The sequence below is a fragment of the Heptranchias perlo genome, chromosome 16, assembly GCF_035084215.1.
Source record: "Heptranchias perlo isolate sHepPer1 chromosome 16, sHepPer1.hap1, whole genome shotgun sequence".
NCBI classification, from domain to species: domain Eukaryota; kingdom Metazoa; phylum Chordata; class Chondrichthyes; order Hexanchiformes; family Hexanchidae; genus Heptranchias; species Heptranchias perlo.
The window spans coordinates 25,789,719-25,813,782 of record NC_090340.1 but is presented as its reverse complement, the minus strand read 5'-3'; the positions used below and the strand labels follow the sequence as shown (position 1 = coordinate 25,813,782).

The 24,064-nt window shown below is 46.7% G+C and overlaps 1 protein-coding gene across 1 annotated transcript in view; it reads right to left on the bottom strand.

The window, feature by feature from the left end:
• The window catches only part of LOC137333415 (dynein axonemal heavy chain 5-like), a 150,927-nt gene that overhangs the window by 52,533 nt on the left and 74,330 nt on the right, over positions 1-24,064 (bottom strand). The window contains exons 28-30 of the mRNA XM_067997567.1: positions 22,372-22,502; positions 21,367-21,520; positions 7,327-7,594 (exon numbers count right to left, since the gene is read on the bottom strand). Coding sequence (XP_067853668.1) covers positions 7,327-7,594; positions 21,367-21,520; positions 22,372-22,502 — 553 coding nt within the window. The remainder of the gene's footprint in view (positions 1-7,326; positions 7,595-21,366; positions 21,521-22,371; positions 22,503-24,064) is intronic.

The following is a 24,064-nucleotide window of genomic DNA, read 5'->3' as shown; positions in this document are numbered from 1 at the left end:
GACCGCAATGACGGCGGACGGCGATTCCTTAGAGGAGCTGCCGGCCTCTGAGATTGCACCGTTACATCTTAGTGAGCCATCCACCAGCTCGGTAGGTCCTAGTCCTCAGTTAGTTGGGTTGGCACCTGGTGAGTCACCACACACAAGTGAGCACGAGCAGACACTGGTGGCAGGGGCAGCTCTGGACAGTCCGTGTCGGTGGGCGCACTCCTCTCCAGGCTCTGCTCAGCTGGACACAGATGCTGAACCCTGGGGGCCATCCTTTAAAAGGAGAATTGTCGAGGGGCAGCAGCACATTTGCGAGGTACTGGAACAGGTGCCACGTGCACTCTCCACAATAGCGCAGAGGATGGAGGAGTCCAACTCCGGCATGAGTGGAATGATGGCACAGGTACGGGAGGGAATCTCTGAGATACTGTCACAGGGATGTGAGGAAGTGTCTGAGATAGTGTCGCACGTAACTGCTGAAATGTCTGAGATAGTGTCGCAGGTAAGTGCGGGAATGTTTGTGATGGAGAGAAAGCTAGCCTCCGTTGAGCTTCAAGCACAGCTCACAAATGAGTCCATTCAGGCCCTGACAACGACCTTTCGGACTCACGGTGAACAACATTCTGCTGCCTTAAACATGTAGACAGGAACTTTCCAACTGGGCTTCCAAGGCATCACACATATCCTCCAAACTGTTCTCTAGCAGGTGGTAGTAGTGATGTGAGCCTGGTCTAGGAGACGGATGATGGCGAAAGGGAACATGAAAGTGCGGACACCACTCAAAGCGCTCCCACGTCTCACCCGTTGCCCCCCTCTCAACCAGTACACGCAATGCTGCCTCCTCTCCGGGTGGCTGAGTCTGCCCCTGCACAGGTACAGGAGGAGCATTATTTGGAGGGGCCCTCACAGGTTCCAAAACCCAGAGGGCGTAGGCCCAAAGCATCTAAGCAGTCAGGGCATGAACAAGAGCAACCTGCCACTACCTCTGCTGCAGCCACAGGGGATGCACCACGTAGAAGTGGTAAGGAGAGAAAGGCGAAGGTTTTGTGATCACGAAGGGTATGCAGAAGGGTGTCTGATAGACTGTCGTGTTTTTCATTCATATTTGGTTTTTGTTAATGCCACATTAAATGTTATCATTCTCACCACTACTGCCACGTCTTGCCCATTCTTGACTGGCTTTTGTGATGGGCCCTTTCATGTGCTTCATTATGAATGGCGACACTTGATGCCACCCAGTGGGTCACTTTACAATGGGTGTATGTGTAGTTGCAGGAGGGAGGGGGGGGTGTGTGCTGTTGTTGGCGCTGTTCTTTCCAGGTAATGTGAGGACTGGACTCTTCTCATCATATGAGAACCGTTCACGTATGAGTGACTCCCTGGCCTCATGAGCAGCCTGGTGAACTGCTGCTCTGCCCATGGGTTCATCGTCCTCCTGCTCCTGCTCCTGCTCCTCCTCAATGTTGATTGCAGATGTGGATGGTGGATGAGGGCATGGGGCCTCCTCAACCGGTACCCCTCTCTGTTGTGCCATGTTGTGCAGGACACAACACACTACCATAATGCGACCCACTTTCTCTGGTGCGTATTGAAGCGCTCCCCCAGAACGATCGAGGCACTGAAATCGCATCTTCAGCGGTCCTATCGCATGATCAATTATAGACCTGGTGGCGATGTGGCTGTCATTGTATCAGCGCTGTTGCTCGCTGATGGGAGTCCTCAGAGGTGTCATCAGCCATGTGTGCAGGGGATATCCCTTGTCCCCGAGGAGCCAGTCCTTAAGGCTGTACGGTGCGTGGAAGAGGCCCGGGATGTTGGATTCCCTCAGAACGAACGAATCATGACAGATACCAGGGAATCTGGCACACAGGTGAAGAAATCTTTTGCGGTGCTCACAAACGAGCTGAGCGTGGATGGAGTGATAACCCTTTCTGTTGATGAACAGTCCTGGCTCATGTGGAGGTGCTCGGATTACTATATGGGTGCAATCGATTGCACCCTATAAACGTGGGAAGCCAGCCACAGAGTGAAATCCCACTGCCCTCTCCGTCTGGGCTGAGGTCGTCCATGGGGAAGTTGACGTATTGCGAGGCCCTGCGAAACAAACCGTCGGAGACCCGCCTTATGCACTTCTGTGCAAACGACTGAGAGACTCCGCGATGTCACCGGAGGCATCCAGGAATGATCTGAAAGCGAAGAAGTTGAGGGCAACGGTCACTCTAACTGCAACGGGTAATGAGATGCCGCCAGGCCCAGCCGGGAGCAGCTCGGCATGAAGGAGGCTGCAGGTGTCTGCGACCACCTGGCAACTCACTCTCAGCTTCCATATGCACTTGCTCCCCAGAGAGGTCCAGAAAGCTGAGCCTCTGATGAGGGTAGTCCCTCCTGCAACATCACTCCCTCTGTTGTTCCCCTATGTGCTCTGTGCAGGTGCCTGTGGTGCAGCACTGTATTGTAGAGCTACAAGTGGCAGAAGTGCATGCCGTGCCTGGTGAGGATGGTGATGTTTCTCATCCTCGGATGTATGGTGAATGCAGCCATCGTGCCCCCCTTCGCGATGGTGTCAGTTTGAGGGGGTTTGAAAAGTTAGTAAATATGTGTAAACAGAACAATTCTGAGAGGAAACCAAGAATTTTCAGTCTAAACACAAAGATCTCCTAGCCAAAAGTTTGTCTGAGAGAACTGAGTGCCCTGCTGCAATAACTCACCTTTTATCCCCATCTATCAAACAGGGATTTAAATGTCCAAATGGCTGCTGGCTGAAACATGACTCCTTCACCATGGCGTGTTTCACACAGCCGAGAAACACGTTCAGGCAGCGTTGAAATCACTTACCTTCATAGCTAATTGCATTTTTGGATTTTTTAACTAGTTTAAATACTTCAATTGTTGCTTTAAATATCGTCCCGTTGGTTTTAATTGCTGGCGGGACTTCCGGGTTCAGGAACGGCGCGCGCACCCAGATGGCTCTGGGTCATGCGTGTACTTAGGCGTGTTGGAGCGGGATTTCTGCCCACTGCTGGAAAACACAATTTTCTTTGCCCCCCCCCCTCCCCCTACACACCCGCACTTTTGTTTCAAAATCGAGCCCATGTTTTTCTCTTTCGCCCAAATAGCTAAGATGAGTTTTTCATCTGTGGCTTGACACAAAATCACTGGTTCAATTCCAAACTACTTGATGGCCAAACTCTAATTTTACAAAGTATAGTTTGTAATCTAGGGTCTATGATTCACTGCTCAATTTTGAGTATAAATTGCTTTGGAAATGCCATTATCCATTTCTCCATTAATTGGATTTTCAAAAAGATTGCCATAATGGCATCTGATGTGAATGCGGGGAGCAATATTGTCAAGACTATCATGCTGTTGAAAATTAATGTGGTAATTTCATATTTCAACACCAAGTTACTGCATAATTTACTGGCCATTTATGTTGTATGAAACAATCTTCTTTCTGTTTTGCCCCAGGAAAGAATCAATGTCCCAAATAAATACTGATAGAGTTCATTTAAAATTGGCCTGTCTTAAAACTAATTGTTCAGTGCTTACTAGAAATAAGTCCAATTGGAGTATGTCCTGTCCATTTATCAAGTTACTTAAATCCAATTTGGTTGATCTATTTGATTTTTTTTCAGTGCAGCATCATTCTTTGAAATATCAGCAATTTGCAGTATTTTCAAACAACATCTTGGGCTAGAAATTCGGCCGTGTAGCGCTCGTTATTTCAGCGCTATGCGGCCTCCTGAAGTTCCAAAATGGCGTCCAGAATGTGCACACATGCTTCTAGCGTGACATGCGCCTGACGCCATCTTGGTAAAGGGGTTTGCGCAGGTTCAGATAACGAACGCTGGCAACATGTAAAGTAAGGAGAATATGCGTTAGATTAGTGTGCTGATTTAAAGGCATAGACACCATTTTTGCACTTAATGCTGCAGCCAACGCACTGTGTTAACCACGACCAGCTAAACATGTCCTAGACAGCGTGGAGGACCACCCCCCTAGCAGTGCTATTTAAAGGGACCATGCAGGATTTAAAGGTTAGTTCCTGGATTATTGCTTCTGGCTACTAATGCATTTGTACCTGTTTTTGGAGGTTTCCTATACTTGAATACTAGGACTAGGGGACATAGCCTAACATTTAGAGCCAGGACTTGCAGGAGTAAAGTTAGGAAACGCTTCTACACACAAAGGGTGGGAGAAGTTTGGAACGCTCTTCTGCAAACGGCAGTTGATGCTAGCTCAATTGTTAATTTTAAGCCTGAGATTGATAGTTGTTTGTTAACCAAAGGTATTAAGGAATATGGGGCTAGGGCAGGTATATGGAGTTAGATCACAGATCAACCATGCTCTTATTGAATGGCGAAACAGGCTCGAGGGGCTAAATGCCACTGCCACTTGCTGCCTCCTGTTACGTGCCACCTTCTCCTGCAAGAAAGCGGGGCGTGTGTTGGTGAGTGTCCTACAGGATGTTTGGATGATGTGCCTGTCGTGGTTGAATAGCTGCCAGTGTGTGTGACCTGTGACTTGTGGGTGTGTGGCTTGCAACCGTGGTAATGTGTGAGGATGAGAGGAAGCATCTGATTGGAAGAGTTGAGTACTAATTGAAAGAGTTTATTGGGTGTGTAGTGCGTGGAGCAGTGAATGCGGTTAGTGGTAGGAGATGCCACTTGACTGTTGGCCTCACTCACCTTGACCACTCGTATCAAAGCACTGAACTTCTTCCTGCACTGCATCCATGTTTGTAGAGCTATGTGCCTGGCATTGACTTTGTCCCCTATTGCCTCGGAAGCATATGTCTGGAGGGCCTCTTGCCCCTTTGGAGATATAGGATGACCCTCCTGCTGTCCACCTCTTGCACTAAGGCCTCTAGTGCATCAGCAGAGAACCTCGGAGCACGCTCTCTCACAGACTTGGTACAAATTCAGATGGGCAGATTGGTGAGGTCTGGCATGCAGATTGGAGGATGTGGGATTTAGTAGTGCACAACCTTTATTCAATGTTTTAACATTACTCAACAATTTGTAAACATTGGGACGGGACCTGCAACCGTGTTTTACATGTGCGATGTCTGATCTCTGTTCAAACTCTGTGCGGACCCCTATCTTATGTTTTGCAAATAAGAGATGCAGGCTGCCTTTAAGAGGTGCAGCCTACCTTTAAGAGGTGCAGCCTACCTTTAAGAGGTGCGAGAAACTCACCCGAGATTTGGATTCCCCACCCCGGTGCTGCTGGTGAGAAGTGGAGAGAACGGAGAAAATGGAGAGATGAACGCAGCTAGGGCTCCACGCTGCGCATCTATCGAGTTAATTAAGTTGCAGCACCAATCTAACGTTCTGGCTGAGTCGCTACCACTGGGCACGGGCTAATCATGCACCACGATGCCCGCGCCCGGATTTAGGGGTTGACCAATTTAACCCCTCTTGTTTTTTCACATGAAAATGAGTTGTCCTCATGTGTAGAACAAAAAAGGTAAATGTACCGTGAAACAGTGCAAGAATATTACTGCCAGGATGTTAAAAGGTTATTCGTAGATTATTGCTTCCCAGTCCAAAATAAAAATGTGCCAGCTCACCACTTTTATCCCGTACTCTCCGAAATAAATTTCACTTAGTTGGGAAAGCAAATGTGATGACCAACTAACTATCTGAAGGTTAAAATTAGGAGCCTCCCTGATAATTCAGAGGAAGATTGCTCGGGTGACTGTCGCGGCGCAGGAGCGAGATATGGGCCAGACCTGCACCACGTAGAGCAACACCGAGAGCACCTCGCACCTGATGACCAGGTTCTTGCCCACGATCATGAGAGATCATCGATCCCACAGTCCCAGTTTCTGCTTCACCTTAGAAATACGCTCCTTCCAGTTCTTGGTGCATGCCCCGTCCCCCTCACCCCGAGCCAGATCCCCAGCACCTTCAGGTAATCCGACCTGACGGTGAAGGGGACAAAAGATCGGTCAGTCCAGTTCCCAAAGAACATGGCCTCGCTCTTGGTACGATTTACCCTGGCTCCTGAAGTCAGTTCGAACTGGTCGCAAATGCTCATCAATCTGCGGACCGACAGCTGATCCGAGCAAAAGACGGTGACGTTGTCCATATACATGGAGGCCTTGACCTGAGTGCCTCCGCTGCCTGGGATCGTCACCCCTCCTATGCCCGTATCCCTCCTGATGGACTTGGCAAAGGGTTCGATGCAGCACACGGAAAAGACGGAGGACAGCCCTGCCTGACTCTAGATTTGATCGGAAAGCTTTCTGATTCCCACCCGTTGATTGAAACGGCGCGACTGATGTCTGTGTAGAGCAGTTGGATCCAATTGCGGATTCCCTCCCCAAACCCCATTTTGGAGAGCACGTCCATCATGTACGTGTGGGATATTCTGTCAAAGGCCTTCTCCTGGTCCAGGCTGATCAGGCATGTGTTCACCCCTCCCGTCCTGTATGTAGACGATCGTATCCCTGAGTAGCACCAGGCTATCAGAGATCTTCCTGCCAGGTACGGCGCAGGTCTGATCGGGGTGGATCACCACCTCCAGGGCTGACTTGACCCGATTGGCGATGACCTTGGACAGAATTTTATAGTACACGTTAAGTAGCGAGATGGGTCGCCAATTTTTGATTTCTTCCCTCTCCCCCTTCCGCTTGTAGATGAGGGTGATGATGCCTTTCCTCATGGAGTCTGACATGCTGCCTGCCAGGAGCATACCCTTGTACACTTCCAGCAGGTCTGGGCCTATCCAGTCCCACAGAGCCGAGTGCAACTCCACCGATAAGCCATCGCTTCCAGGAGTCTTACTCTTCTCGAAGGAACGGACGGCCTTTGTCAGTTCGTCCAGAGTTAGCGGGTGATCCAGACTCTCCTGCTTGCTGTCATCTAGAACCTCCGTGATAGACGACAAGAAGGATTGGGAGGCCGCGCTGTCTGTGGGCTTTGCGTCGTACAGATGATTCAGAGGGTAAAGGCACCAATTGGCCTCAGCACCCTGAACTCAGTGGAGGATTAAGGAAAGTCGGCCAAGATCCTTGTTCCTGATCACTATCCAGCGAGTCTTGCTGGAAAATGCACATTTACAGACATTGAGTGAAAACAGGATGCCTCCCACAGTCAATTAGCCTGTGGCTCATACATGAAGAATATTCACTTAGGCAAGGTATCAGAGGGATGTTGGTATCAGTTAAATCCCAAAATGAGTCAATGGCTGCAGGAAAAGAAAAGGGAATAAAATGCCAATTAAAAATGGTTAAAATGAGAGAGATGGTGGAAACCAAGGCAGTTAATGTTTTTAATTTTGAATCCTGACTGCAGTTACATAACGTCCTGCACGCTCCACATATGTTCCTACCTGCAATTAGAGCATCCTTTGGCCAATGACTAAACCAGTCCATGGTACACCCAGAAATCAGCGCTGGGAATTTCAGAGCTCGATTGCGGAACTTTTCTCCAACTGGTGAGAAACAAAGCACGACATGCAAGTTCTGCCGGACCCGACTCAGAAAGTAATGGTATAGGTTCTCATTGGTTGGGGGTCGCCTTGGAAACTCCTGCTTCATTACAAGAGTGAGGTCACTGCTAACTTCATCCATTTCATCTCGAGTAAACAGATTTGAAACCTACAAAAAAAAAATACAAATTAAAAATTACATTTAACCTACCTGAACTTAACTTGCAAAAGTCGAATAGCAATAATACATTTTTGCCACCAGATGCAACACTTTTCCATTGACTGCCATCCAATTTTCTGCAAATGAACTATGTCAATTTTGGTCCTGTTTTGTGATCAAATATTTTGGTCCACATTTTCACATTATCGAACATGCTTCCCACAACTGGTAGGAGTCTCATCCACAAATAAGCTGTAACAACAATTACAATGTGCATTTTTTTTAAAAACGGTGCAAGTGATGACTATTGGGTTTTTACAGAAGATAATTTCTTGAGTTCAGAGTTACTGGCCAATCCTGTAAGTGGACCTTATGTTCCCTATGGCCCAGAACGCTCAATATCTAGGTACGTAATAGTGAGACCAAGGAATCGTAACAGAGAAACCTTACTCTGTATATAGGTTCCTGGAATATACCACATGCCGCCACATGAATTCTCCTCTCTTTGAAAGTGGACTGGATAGGTGGACCTGGGTATAAGAGGCTAGCGGCCCACATATAAAGGGGAGCAGAGAGAGGCAGGAGCAGACCTGGGTATAAGAGGCTAGCGGCCCACATATAAAGGAGAGCGGAGAGAGGCAGGAGAGGACCTGGGTGTGAGAGGCTAGCGGCCCACATATAAAGGGGAGCAGAGAGAGGCAGGAGCGGACCTGGGTGAGAGAGGCTAGCAGCCCACACATAAAGGGGAGTGGAGAGAGGCAGGAGCGGACCTGGGTGTGAGAGGTGAGTGGCCCACACATAAAGGGGAGTGGAGAGAGGCAGGAGCGGACCTGGGTGTGAGAGGTGAGTGGCCCACACATAAAGTGGGAGCGGAGAGAGGCAGGAGGGGACCTGGGTGTGAGAGGTGCGTGGCCCACACATGAGGGGGAGCGGAGAGAGGCAGGAGGGGACCTGGGTGTGAGAGGTGAGTGGCCCACACATAAAGTGGGAGCGGAGAGAGGCAGGAGGGGACCTGGGTGTGAGAGGTGAGTGGCCCACACATGAGGGGGAGCGGAGAGAGGCAGGAGGGGACCTGGGTGTGAGAGGTGAGTGGCCCACACATGAGGGGGAGCGGAGAGAGGCAGGAGGGGACCTGGGTGAGAGAGGCGAGCGGCCCACACATGAGGGGGAGCAGAGAGAGGCAGGAGGGGACCTGGGTGTGAGAGGTGAGTGGCCCACACATGAGGGGGAGCAGAGAGAGGCAGGAGAGGACCCGGGAAATCAAAAAAAAGTCACAAAGAGATGTCACAGGATAGCAGGTAGGAGAACAGTTTGTGAGGATTACTGTTTTTATTGCTCTCTAAGCTAGGGCAGTGGGTTAAACTAAGAGCTGGGAAACTATAACTAGTACTTCATTAAATTAATAACTTAAAGTAGATAAACTAATTAGTTAATAAAACTAAAAATATCAAGTGAATAAAAACTTTAACTAACCAAATATATAAAACAAGGTTAGATAGAGATGGCAGGGCAAGTGGTTTGTTGTAACTACAACATGTGGGAGTTGGTGGAGACCAGTGAGATCCCGAGCAACCACATCTGCAGTAAGTGTCTGCAACTCGAGGAACTTCAGCTCAGAGTTGTTAAGCTGGAGTCCGAGCTGCAGACATTGCGATGCATCAGGGAGGGGGAGAGTTACCTGGACACTTTGATTCAGGAGGCAGTCACACCCCTTAGGTTAGGTAGTAGTTTAGATTTGGTCTGTGGTCAGGGACAAGAGGATGTGACTGCGAGTCAGGCAGGTATGGGGACCCAGGGTGCAGTGATGAAGGAGCCTCAGCCCTTGACCTTGTCCAACAGGTACGAGGTACTTGTTACCTGTGTGGATGAGAACAAAGACTGCAGGGAGGATGGGCAATTTGAGCAGGGCACTGTGGTACATGAGGCCATTCAAGTGGGGGGAGTAAAAAACAATGTGGTAGTGGTAGGGGATAGTATAGTCAGGGGGATAGACATTATCTGCAGCCGCGACCAGGAGTCCTGAAGGCTGTGTTGCCTGTCTGGTGCCAGGGTTAAGGACATCTCCTCATGGCTGGAGAAGAACTAGGAGCCTGAGGGGGAGGATCCAGTTGTTGTGGTCCACATAGGAACCAACGACATTGGTAGAACTAGGAGTGAGGTTCTGCTGAGGGAGTTTGAGGAGCTAGGGTCCAAATTAATAAACAGAACCTCAAAGGTAATAATCTCTGGATTACGACCTCAGCCATGCGGAAATTGGCATAGGGTCAAGCAGATCAGAGAGTTAAATACGTGGCTCAAAGAGTGGTGTGGGAGGCAGGGTTTCGATTCATGGGGCACTGGCACCAGTACTGGGGAAAGAGGGAGCTCTTCCGTTGGGACGGGCTCCACTTAAACCGGGCTGGGTCTAGTGTCCTGGCAAATGGAATAACTGGGTGGTAGATATGACTTTAAATCAAAAAAAGGAGGGGGAGTGAGGGTTCAGGTAAGAGTAAATTTATAAATCTAAAGAGAAAAATCAAGGCCATAGAGCAGTGTAGAGATTTGGGTAAAGATAAGCAGAGTGTGTCAGGAAGGGACAGAGAGTTTAACAGTCATCGTGCATCAATGAATAAGGTCAAATCAGGGAAAAATAGTAAAAAGTTAAAATTAAAGGCACTTTATTTGAATGCACGAAGCATTTGTAACAAGATAGACGAATTAATGGCACAAATAGAGATAAATGGGTTTGATCTAGTGGCCATTACTGAGACGTGGTTGCAAGGTGACCAAGGTTGGGAACTAAATATTCCAGGGTACTTGACATTTCGAAAAAACAGACAAAATGGAAAAGGAGGGGGGTTGGTCCTGATAATAAAGGATGACATAAGGACAGTAGTGAGAAAGGAACTTGGCTCGGAAGATCAGGAAATAGAATCAGTATGGGTAGAGATAAGAAATAACAAGGGGCAGAAAACACTGGTGGGAGTAGTATATAGACCCCCGAACAGTAGTTATACTGTTGGACAGAGTATTAATCAAGAAATAAAGGGAGCTTGTAACAAAGGTAATGCAACAAGCGTGGGGGACTTTAATCTTCATATAGACTGGACAAATCAAATTGGCAAAAGTAGTTTGGAGGATGAGTTCATGGAATGCATTCAAGTCAGTTTCCAAAAACAATACATTGTGTATTGCGTAATGAGACAGGGTTAATTAGTAATCTTATAGTTAAGGATCCTCTGAGGCAGAGTGATCATAATATGATAGAATTTCATATTGAGTTTGAGAGTGACATACTTAAGTCTGAAACTAGAGTCTTAAACTTAAACTTAAACAAAGCCAATTACATAGGTATGAGGGTTGAGTTGGCTAAGGTTGATTGGGAAATTAGATTAAAAGATATGACAGTAGATAAGCAATGGCAAACATTTAAAGAAATATTTCATAATTCTCAATGAATATACATTCCATTGAGGAATAAAAACCCCACTGGAAAAATGATCCATCCATGCCGAACTAAAGAAATAAAGGATAGTATTAGATTAAAAAAAGAGGCTTATAATGTTGCCAAGAAGAGCCTGAGGATTGGGAGAATTTTAGAAACCAGCAAAGGATGACCAAAAAATCGATAAAGAGGGAGAAAATAGAATATGAGACTAAACTAGCAAGAAATATAAAAACAGATTGTAAGATCTTCTACAAATATGTACAAAGGAAGAGAGTAGTGAAAGTAAACTTGGGTCCCTTAGAGGCTAAAACAGGAGACGTTATAATGGGGAATAAGGAAATGGCAGAGACGTTAAACAAATATTTTGTATCTGTCTTCACAGTAGAAGATAGCAAAAACATACCACAAACAGTGGGGAACCAAGGGTCTAACGAGAGTGAGGAACTTAAAGTAATTAATATTAGTAAAGAAAAAGTACTGGAGAAATTAATGGGACTAAAAGCTGACAAATCCCCTGGACCTGATGACCTATGTTCTAGGGTTCTAAAAGAGGTGGCTGCAGAGATAGTAGATGCATTGGTTTTGATCTTCCAAAATTCCCTAGATTCTAGAATGGACGCAGTGGATTGGAAGGTAGCAAATTTAACCCTGTTACTCAAGAAAGGAGGGAGAGAGAAAACAGGGAACTATAGGCCAGTTAGCCTGATATCAGTAGTCAGGAAAATGCTGGAATCTATTATTAAGGATGTGGTAATGGGGTACTTAGAAAATAATAATATGATTAGGCAGAGTCCAACGAAAGGGAAATCATGTATGACAAATCTATTAGAGTTTTTTGAGGATGTAACTAGCAGAATAGATAAAAGGGGAACCAGTGGATGTAATATATTTGGATTTTCAAAAGGCATTCAAAAAGGTGCCACACAAAAGGTTGTGACACAAGATAAGGGCTCATGGGTTTGGGGATAATACATTAGCATGGATAGAGGATTGGTTAATGGACAGAAAACAGAGAGTAGGAATAAACGGGTCATTTTCAGGTTAGCAGGCTGTAACTAGTGGGGTGCCGCAAGGATCAGTGCTTGGGCCTTAACTATGTACAATCTATATCAATGACTTAGATGAAGGGACCGAGTGTAATGTATCCAAGTTTGCTGACAATACAAAGCTAGGTGGAAAAGTACACTGTGAGGAAGATACAAAAAGACTGTAAAGGGATATAGAGAGGTTAAATGAGTGGGCAAGAAGGTGGCAGATGGAGTATAATGTGGGGAAATGTGAGGTTATTCACTTTGGTAGGAAGAATAGAAAAACAGAATATTTTGTAAATGGTGAGAAACTATTAAATGTTGGTGTTCAGAAGGATTTGGGTGTCCTTGTACACGAAACACAGAATGTTAACATACAGGTACAGCAAGCAATTAGAGAGGCAAATGGTAAGTTGGCAAGGGGGTTGGAGTTGGCAAGGGGGTTGGGGGTAAGGAAGTCTTACTACAATTACACAGGGCTTTGGTGAGACCACACCTGGAGTACAGTGTACAGTTATGGTCTCCTTATCTAAGGAAGGATATACTTGCCTTGGAGGCGGTGCAACAAAGGTTCATTAGATTGATTCCTGGGATGAGAGGGTTGTCCTATGAGGAGAGATTGAGCAGAATGGGCTTATAGTCTCTGGAGTTTAGAAGAATGAGAGGTGATCTTATTGAAACATATAAAATTCTGAGAGGGCTTGACAGGGTAGATGCTGAGAGGCTATTTCCCCTGGCTGGAGAATCTAAAACCAGGGGGCATAGTTTCAGGATAAGGAGTCGGCCATTTAGGACTGAGATGAGGAGCAATTTCTTTACTCAGAGGGTTGTGAATCTTTGGAATTCTCTACCCCAGAGGGCTGTGGATGCTGAGTTGTTGAGTATATTCAAGACTGAGGTAGATAGATTTTTGGAGTCTAGGGGAATCAAGGGATATGGGGATCGGGCAGGAAAGTGAAGTTGAGGTCGAAGATCAGTCCTGATCTGAATGAATGGCGGAGCAGGCTCGAGGGGTCATATAGCCTACTCCTGCTCTTATTTCTTATGTTCTTACAATAGAATCATAGAATCATAGAAGTTTACAACATGGAAACAGGCCCTTCGGCCCAACATGTCCATGTCGCCCAGTTTATACCATTAAGCTAGTCCCAATTGCCTGCACTTGACCCATATCCCTCTATACCCATCTTACCCATGTCACTGTCCAAATGCTTTTTAAAAAACAAAATTGTACCCGCCTCTACTACTGCCTCTGGCAGCTCGTTCCAGACACTCACCACCCTTTGAGTGAAAAAATTGCCCCTCTGGACCCTTTTGTATCTCTCCCCTCTCACCTTAAATCTATGCTCCCTCGTTATAGACTCCCCTACCTTTGGGAAAAGATTTTGACTATCTACCTTATCTATGCCCCTCATTATTTTATAGACTTCTATAAGATCACCCCTAAACCTCCTACTCTCCAGGGAAAAAAGTCTCAGTCTATCCAACCTCTCCCTATAAGTCAAACCATCAAGTCCCGGTAGCATCCTAGTAAATCTTTTCTGCACTCTTTCTAGTTTAATAATATCCTCTCTATAATAGGGTGACCAGAACTGTACACAGTATTCCAAGTGTGGCCTTACTAATGTCTTGTACAACTTCAACAAGACATCCCAACTCCTGTATTCAATGTTCTGACCAATGAAACCAAGCATGCTGAATGCCTTCTTCACCACCCTATCCACCTGTGACTCCACTTTCAAGGAGCTATGAACCTGTACTCCTAGATCTCTTTGTTCTATAACTCTCCCCAACGCCCTACCATTAACGGAGTAGGTCCTGGCCCGATTCGATCTACCAAAATGCATCACCTCACATTTATCTAAATTAAACTCCATCTGCCATTCATCGGCCCACTGGCCCAATTTATCAAGATCCCGTTGCAATCCTAGATAACCTTCTTCACTGTCCACAATGCCACCAATCTTGGTGTCATCTGCAAACTTACTAACCATGCCTCCTAAATTCTCATCAAAATCATTAATATAAATAACAAATAACAGCGGACCCAGCACCGATCCCTGAGGCACACCGCTGGTCACAGGCCTCCAGTTTGAAAAACAACCCTCTACAACCACCCTCTGTCTTCTGCCGTCAATCCAATTTTGTATCCAATTGGCTACCTCACCTTGGATCCTGTGAGATTTAACCTTATGTAACAACCTACCATGCAGTACCTTGTCAAAGGCTTTGCTAAAGTCCATGTAGACCACAACTATCTTCTTGGTTACCCCTTCAAAAAACTCAATCAAATTCGTGAGACATGATTTTCCTCTCACAAAACCATGTTAATTTTTCCAATCAGTCCCTGCCTGTAGATCCTGTCCCTCAGAATACCCTCTAACAACTTACCCACTACAGATGTCAGGCTCACTGGTCTGTAGTTCCCAGGCTTTTCCCTGCCACCCTTCTTAAACAAAGGCACAACATTTGCTACCCTCCAATCTTCAGGCACCTCACCTGTAGCTGTCGATGATTCAAATATCTCTGCTAGGGGACCCGCAATTTCCTCCCTAACCTCCCATAACGTCCTGGGATACATTTCATCAGTTCCCGGAGATTTATTTACCTTGATGCGCGTTAAGACTTCCAGCACCTCCCTCTCTGTAATATGTACACTCCTCAAGACATCACTATTTATTTCCCCAAGTTCCCTAACATCCATGCCCTTCTCAACCGTAAATACCGATGTGAAATATTCATTTAGGATCTCACCCATCTCTTGTGGCTCCGCACATAGATGACCTTGTTGATCCTTAAGAGGCCCTACTCTCTCCCTAGTTACTCTTTTGCCCTTTATGTATTTGTAGAAGCTCTTTGTTTTCTCCTTTGCCTTATCTGCCAAAGCAATCTCATGTCCCCTTTTTGCCCTCCTGATTTCTCTCTTAACTCTACTCCGGCAATCTCTATACTCTTCAAGGGATCCACTTGATCCCAGCTGCCTATGCATGTCATCTTAAGGATATAACTCTTACCAGATGGAGATGCAGACTTTGAACCATAAGGCTGCAGGAAAAGAAGGAAGAAGAAAAGGGAAGAAAATGCCAATGCCTTGTATCCATAAGGCAGATGAACTCAGCATAACACAGTGAAATGTGCATTTCTCTATTCACTTTCAATACATAAAATTAATAAAGATGGCATAAGCTTTCTCTCCAAACATTGACCTTACTATAAACTCACTATAGCCTACTTCCCTGGCTAGGTTAGCACAGGCCTTAAAACCAATAGCCTTGCACGGGTGGACCTTCTGCTGAGAGCTCGCGTGAATTCTACAGAGGACTTTAGAAAAGCCCCAATTCTTTGGAAGGGAAAGGTAATCAATCCCTTAGGGGACATCAGCTGGAGCAGTTGTGGGCCACCTTGTCTTACATGGTAGATCACTGCTGATGAATCCTTGTAGGCGCCAGTGGCCCACCCTGACTATGCAATTGACCCTGGGATTAGAGTCAACAGCTTCGGGCCAGGGTGGATGGGGATTCTACTCTGATGGTTTTGCACCAGCAGCGCAGCCCGAGCAGAATTTCCAGGCTAATAATTAATAATAACACTATTAAAATGGTGAACATAAAGCCTCATTGTTTGTAAAGTCGATTACAGAACTAGGGAAGAGAGCACCCTCTCTTAGGTTTGTTAACTTCTCTTTCTTAATTCTAAGCTATTCCAAAGTTGTGGAATGTACTCTCACCATATGCTGGTATAATATTAATAGTTCCCTTTCCCACCTTCGAATTGTTTATAGTTTTTAAAAAGTTCTTTACCATATTATGTGTAAAATTCATTTCTTAAATTTACTTATGTCAAATATTTTTGCAGAAACAGGAAGGTCCATGGAATATTTCTCAGTAAATTCCACATTTATACAATGCTGGCAGTGTACAAATATTCAAGTCCCAATTTTGCTCCTTACATTATTAGTTATGTTATATTCAAGTCTTGTGCAGTGATTCTTTTAACACCTTGACCTTCCGCATATAAAGGTGAGATTGTCGCAAGGCTGTACAACACTCAAGGAATTTGCATATTTAACAGTGTTAATGTAACCTGGAATAGTTGGCAACATGTCAGGACTAAAGAATCTGTTACATTCTGTAACATGGTCACAGCCATTTGATACCTCATGCAACACACTGTCTTTTGTTGTACGAAACCTACTGAGTTTCTATCTCCTGTTATTGCCCGTAACCATCATTAGGGCCATTATATTTCGTTGTGTAGATTTGAACCATGCAACAGGTATTTTGTAAAGTTGTTTACATCCCTTCACGATCTTGATCCTCCACCCTCGCACCCCCAGAATTCTCGGTTCCTCTGACTCTGGCCTCTTGTGCCTCTGTGTGTCAACTGCTGCAGCCACAACTGCAGCCTCAGAGCAGGGAAAGGACAGCATTACCTGTGGCTGTGAAGGTAACTGTGGCGCTGCTGCTGGCGATAGATAGGTGGGACGTTGGACTGCCGCATAGCAAAGGCGTCATGACTTCTGCCAGGGTACCGAGCATTGACCTGTATGATGCCCTGCGTGTGGTCACACCCTACCATTGGCATCTGTGCCTTCAGCCGTCTGGTCCCACGCTCTGGAATTTCCTCCTAAAACTCCTCCATCTCTCCACTTCACTATCCTCCTTTAAGACCCTCCCTAAAACTCACCCTCTTTCACCGAGCTTTGGGTCACCCCTCCTAATATCTCCTTCTTTTTGTCTGATTTCGCCTCTGTGAAGTGCCTTGGGACAATTTTCTACATTAAAGGCACTTTATAAATTCAAGTTATTGTTGTTATGGCAAAAATTAAAATATAGTATTTAAGAAAACAATCTCAGTTTCTGAGTGAAATCAAATTCAGGCCCTCGTAGGGCTATAATTTCATTTAAAGCATATTGAGGGCTAAATTGGGCCGTGCAGCGCCTGTTTTGTAGGCTCTATGCAGCCTCCTAAACTCCGAAAATGACATCCGGTATGTGCACGCACACTTCTAGCGTGACATGTGCCGGACGCCACATTGGTAAAGGCGTTTATGCACGCGGGGATAACGAACGTCAGTAAAGTAGGGAGAATATGTGGTAGATCAGTGTGCAATGCTGATTTAAAGGGGCAGATGTGATTTTGGAACTCAATGCTCCAGCCAATGCACAGCTGAGCAGGTCTTAGGCGGCCTGGAGGACCCCCCACCAGCGCTATTTAAAGGAAGCATACAGGTGTTGCAGGTTAGTTGTTGGATTAGTTATTCTGGCTGCTGGTATAATTGTACGTGTTTGTTGGAGCTTCCTTTACCTGAAGAAAGTTGCATTATTATATAGAGAGTGGCCTGGCTGGTCCTGCATTATTCTTGGTGGCATTTACAACACTGTGCTGAACAAGATTGATGCCAACCATGGGTGGCCTGCTCGGGCTCCCACTGGGCATTGAACACAACTGGGAGCATGCAGAGAGGCCACGCAGAGCAGGTCAAGCTGCTAGAAGAGGGAGGAGGAGGAAGAGAGGAAGAGGCAGCGCAGGGCACTGAGCAGGAGGCCATATACTATGAGGGCCTTCTCTTATCTCAACCTGAGCGAAGATCAGTGCATCAGACGGCTGTGGTTCACAAAAGAGGTCGTGATGGAGCTTTGTCAACTGCTGCAGCCACAACTGCAGCCTCAGAGCAGGGAAAGGACAGCATTACCTGTGGCTGTGAAGGTAACTGTGGCGCTGCTGCTGGCGATACATGCAACAGCTCGCAGTTTGCAATGCACTGTTGCATAAGGAAGGTCACTGAGGCACTGTACGAGCTATGCAACAGATTCATCTTGACAGAGAGAAGCAGTGTGAGCGAGCACAAGGGTTTGCTCGCATTGCAGACTTCCCCATGGTGCAGGGTGCCATTGACTGCACGCACATTGCCATGCATGCTCCACATCTCAACTGGGCCATATTCATGAATCCTCAATGTGCAGCTGGTGTGTGACCACACGCAGGGCATCATACAGGTCAATGCTCGGTACCCTGGCAGAAGTCATGACGCCTTTGCTATGTGGCAGTCCAACGTCCCACCTATCTTTCAACCGGCACGGCTAGTCAAAGGCTGGCTACTGGGTGATAAGGGCTATCCCCTCATGAGGTGGCTCATGACTCCGGTAAAGAACACACGCCCACATGCAGAGCAGGCCTACAATGAGAGCCATGCGGCCACACGAAACATCATCGAGCACACCATAGGCATCCTAAAGCAACGCTTCCGCTGCCTGGACAATTCTGGAGGAGCCCTGCAGTGCTCAGCTGAGCGGGTGTCAAGATTCGTCATCGTATTCTGCATGCTGCACAATCTCGCCCTTATGAGAGGACAGCCCCTGCCACCATCAATCCAGCAAGACCCTGAGCCAGAGGCAGAGGGAGAAGAGGAAGAGGCAGAGGAGGAGGCGGCGGAGGAGGAACTGGAGGAAGAGGCAAGGAGGCAACAAGGTGCACAGGCCCTGTCTGCCAGGGCTCTGCGTGCTCACCTTATTAATGAGTGATATCAGTAACCTCAACAACACCTCCCAAGTCACCAACAGTCCTACACTCCTCACCTTTCCTCTCCCACATGACCATCAAATCATCCTCCTTATGATTACAATTACACATTGCTTCCTCCTGCAGCTCATCGCATAAATAAAAACCACCCCCAACTGCAACTTCAAATACAAATTTATAAACTAACACATGAAATGATGTATACATTACACTTCACCCTTTGTGCAGTCCCTCAGTGCCTGTTGTTCGTGTGCCTTTACCTTTCCTAGTGCTCCTACGAGGTGCATCCCCAGTGGCTGGAGCATGGGTGGTGGGAGGCTGCTGACCTTCAATTGAAGAGAGTGCAGATGGCTGTGGAGGAAAACCTCGAGCAGCTCTGGGCCGGAAGGGCCCGGCTTCAGACTGCACCATCTCAGCCTGGGCTGTAGCCGTCTGGCCTGGCTAGCTGACAGGCAACAGCAAGGGCATTGGCGGAGTGGGAGTAGAATGCTGTCATCCTGAGAGAGGACAGCAGGTTCATCTGCCATGGCACCACTGCCACTCTCCCGGGGCGGCGCCTCTGCAATCCTGGTGATCTACTGAATGCCCTGGAAGCCCTGTTCCACAGTGGAACCCAGATCCACGTTAGCAGCAGTCTGAGCCTGTAATGCAGCAGTCAGACCTTGGATGGCAGATGTCTGAGCTGCAATGGAAGCTGTGACATCAATCATCAGACACTGCATCATGATGGGTTCCACAGGTGCGCTGATGGAGGTAACCACCCGTTCCATGTGGGTAAGGATGGGCTCCAAGCTTTGCGCAAAAACCCTGTGCCAAGTTCGAGGTGGACTCCTCCATGCCCGTTATAATACGCACAGGCTTTCTGGCAGGCTTACCAGTGCTCCAAGCATTTGGCTGTTTACACCCATCAGCCTTCTTCTGTAGCCTAGCCCATCGAAGCCATTATCTGACTCCTCTGCAGCAGGACTATTGTGCGACCTCACTCTCCGGCGAGCTGGCACCTGTGCTATCTGATCCCCCCGCCCTGGCTCCTGTGCATTTGTGCCCAGTGTCTCACCATGTGTTGATCCCTCCTCTAACCTAGCCTCTACACTACGCTGAGTGTCAGTATCTGAGCTGGTGGCTGAGAGTGTCAGATTGAGTGACGGTATGGCTTCATCATCACTGTCTTCCTCCTCCTCCTCCACCTCGGACGGTGCCAGCTCCAGTTCTTGGGTATCTGCAATGACAAAGGGAGATGGGTTGAGTTGTGGAGCGGAGAGAGGAGAAAGTAAGACATGCGTGCCAACACCATCTGCAGCATGTGAGTCAGAAACAATTGTGGGATGAGGGAGATGTGGGAAACGAGAAGGAGGATTAGGTATGCAAAGACCCTCACCTTCGATACCTCCAACGCCGCCAGTGGCCATGGCCACATTGACGGCCCGCCCAATTATCGCGAGCACAGTCTCCTCCATGGGGGTGAGGACGGGTAGGTGTGCCTGTCCTCCCCCAGGTCTTTCCTGCTGACTGCTGTTGTGCACCTCCTTCTCCTGCAAGGCTGATGGAAGTGTATCAGTGAGTGTCCCGCAAGGTGTTTGGGTGATGTGGCTGTCATGGTTGAATAGCTGCCAGTGTGTATGACCTGTGTGTTGTGGGTGTGTGACTTGCAAGAATGGGACTATGTGAGGGTGAGGTGCAGCATCCGAAGTGCATTACGTACGGATGGAACGCGTTTGTTGCTGGGTGGGCGACTGGGGGGTGTCGTGCATGGAGCAGTGGATGATGCAAGTGGTGCAGTTGGTGGGAGATGCCACTTGACAGTTGAATTCACTCACCTTGACTACTCGTGTCAAATCATTGAACTTCTTCCTGCACTGCATCCACATGCGTGGTGCAATGCTCCTGGCATTTACTTCTAGAGCCACTGCCTCCACAGCATGTGTCTGGAGGGCCTCTTGCCCCCCTGTGGATACAGGATGGCCCTCCGTGCATTCACCTTGTGCACCAGGACCTCTAGTATGTCGACTGAGAAATCTTGGTGCACGGTCTCTCACAGGCCCAGCCATTACTACATTTCTTCCAGCACAGATATAATTGCCAAAGCACCTCCCCTTTAAGAAGTGCAGGCTGCCTTTAAGTAGTGGTGGCCACGCCCCATATTGGGGCCCGCTGCTGGTGCGTGCAGACACTCAGCAGCGCAGGGAGCACTGGCTGCATGCAGAAATCTTGGCGATCACCAGGTAGCATGAATCTCATGCACGATCCCAGTGCCAGTTTTCGGGGGTTAACCAATTTAATCCCCATTCTTGTTCTAAGAAGGGGTACCGTTTTTTTTCAAATTATTTTCTCAACCATTTCTCCGTAGCCCAAGCATCAAGTTCAACTGAGTGGGCAGGCAGCCCACTTCCAAGCCTCAGTCAAAGCACTTGAGAATTAGTAGCTAGCACAATATACAAGGCTGGTCCAGCGATAACCTTTTCAACCATCTTCCTTCCCCTTCCCATACAGAAATACCTGATTTCTTCCCCATAATGTGATGGAGATCAGCAATATGTCAATTTGAAGGATGAAGGGCAAAACCACTGGCCTATCAATCTACTGCACTACAAGTTGGTATTCCATCAGTGCTCCACTGTTACCTGAAATGCAGCATATATATTTTTCACATAGAAACAACATGAACTGCTGATTGTGAACATGTTTTCTAACATTCATCAGCAAGGACAGGAATGAAATTGCAAAAATATTTCAACAGAGCACAAATAATAAGGCTGGTATCTATTTTGAAAATACACTGAGGAATGGTAAGGATTGCACCATACCTCTCCAGAGGAGAGAACGTTGTTCAGGTACTCCAGAAAAGCTTCATCCTTGATTTCATTATCAGTAAAAATAAAGGTCACTCCATTTCCCTCCCGTCCAGCAGTTCTGTACAGAATCTTCAGATCCTCCAGCAGGTTTGAGGCACTGTATGACCTAAGTGTATAGAAATGAAGTTACACAGAGATAGCTCCAGTACATCCATTCTCCTGTGTTTCATTGCTTTCTATTATTTAATATTAAAAAAACATAAACAATAGATCTATTACAATAGTCTACCCCTCCCTCTTGTCTCCATTGCTTTCTAACAAAATGTTACTTTGTTAAAGATTCAGTTTGGCTTCAGTTTGCATTATAGTGAGGTCATGTCTCTGAATACGGACTGCAGCTGCGAATATTGCTCCAAGGATTTCAGATGTGTCAAAGTTATTGCACGTCCAAAGCCGTTTCTGAAACTAGAGGCAGTGGGTCTCATTATGGCACTCTGCTTTATTATAGTCTTGAACTTAGATTAACTTAAGAGATACAAATACAACACAGTGAGGACTGAAATAAAAAGAGAAAACTTATTCTGCACCCCCTAACTCACCAATGGTGAGAATTGTACTTCAACATTGTAGTAGGGTCATTTTCACTACATGAATGCTTGGCCCTACACCACAGCGAAATAAACCTCTTACCCACCTTTTTACATAGGCAATGGCCAGTGCTTTGGTGCCCCTGAGCTATAGGCTGGGTGACGTTCCGTGATGATTTTAGACGCTGGAGATTATTATTGCCCATTGATGCTATTTAGCCAGAGGCAGTAAAAGCAATTTTCTCACTTGTGGAGGCTTTTCAACAAATTGTAATTATCGTTTTAGTCCAAACATTTAGAGATACATATAATATAGTCCCTGCGCGCGCACACCCCCTCACAATATATACTGGTTAGATATGTAGTTTGCCATGAAGTCTTTGCATACTGCTCATCCTAAGAAACATCAATCTTTCAGTTGTGGACTTACCTTGTGAGAGTGACCTGGAATGTCTGGTATCCAGCAATAAATGAAGCAAGTCTCGTAAGGCTCTGTTTACCTGACCCACCCACACCAACAAGCAGGGCATTACCACGAGGAGTTCTGATGATACGTGATATCTATAAGTGAATCCCAAGACCACGGTTAAAAATATATTCATATCGCCAAGAAAAATTGAAAGAAGGGCAGGTAAGGATGTTTGAGTGAGGGATAATATCAAATGCAAAATATTCAAATATGATTTACATGTAAAAACTGCAATACATAATATCACATCACACCATAAAATTAATTTAGTTTTCACTACGATGTATTGTCCTTAGTGTCAATTCCAACAGTAGTGGCAGAATTCTGCCCTTTACTGTACACCCTACCCCCAGATATTTTAGGAAAATGATTTGAAAATGAGCATCCCTCCTCCCTTTGTCCCACCGTTGATGGCCGTGCCTTCAGCCAACTAGGCCGCACACTCTAGAATGCCCTCCCTCTACCCCTTTGTCTCTCCACCTCCCTCTCCTCCTTAAAAAACCTTCCTTAAGACCCACCTCTTTACCCCTCCTGATAGCTTTTCTTTTAGCTCAGCATCCATTTTTGTAAAAAATTACACTCTGTGATGCGTCTTGGGTTGATTTTGTACATTAAAAGCACTACATAAATGTAAGTTGTTGTATTAAAAGCTGTTCTCTGAAACAATCCTGCCACCCTACTTTAAGAAGGATATCAAGACCATTGAAAGGAGGCAGAAGATAATGCCAGGGATAAGAGGCTTTAGTTATGAGTCCAGAGAAACTGGGGCGCTTTTCATTAGAACAGAAAATGTTAAGAGGAGATCTGATAAAGGTGAAAGGTCTGATTAAGTGAGCTGCTTCCCAGCCTTAGTTGGGAAATCCTAGTTGGCCTTAAAGGGGGCCACTGTCCACTCCTTACAAGGTCAGCCATGTCAGAGGGGAGATGGGGCCAGGAGCAGGGACACTCCAAGCTGGGAGTTCCCTCTTCCCTGGCCCATAAGGGACCTGGCATAAGACTGGAAGCCAGTACGCCAAGTGAGATGAGGTATATCAGGCTCCAGAAGGGTGTAAGTGGAGGGATCCAGGCCAGGCTTGCGGCCTGGGCCCCGCCGGAGATTAAGTGGATTTTTTTTTAAATGTTAGGATCAGCCCCTTTACAAAGGAGGCTGAGAACAGGCCTGCAAGGGTCGCAGCGAAGGCCTCGCAAAATCCCCTGATAGTAGCCAGGTGCCAAAGTTTCAAAGCGTCTGCCCTCCCTCTGACCTCGCAAACTCCAGTGGAGTCAGCCCTGGAGACCATCAGTAAGCGCGTATCTGCTAGGATTGCACCCATTGAATTTCTATGGTCATATTGATGCTATCAGCCATAAGCAGCAAAAAAACCGCTCCAAATCAGAAACAGAAAAGAAGCCCCACAGATTTAATCCATAAATCTGAAAAACATACACTGGAGCTCAAGGCTGTGATCTAATCTTTCAGTTTGGACAAAAAGTTGTAAACCTTTTCGATCTGAACTCTTTCAGTGTACAATGCCATTTCTTTATTATTTGTTCTTGGAAATGCTGGCCATCCCGAGTTGCCCTGAGAAAGTGGTGGTGAGCGTCCTCCTTGAAGAGCTGCAATTAAGGTTGCCAACTCTGGTTGAATGTATTCCTGGAGGTTTCATCACATGAC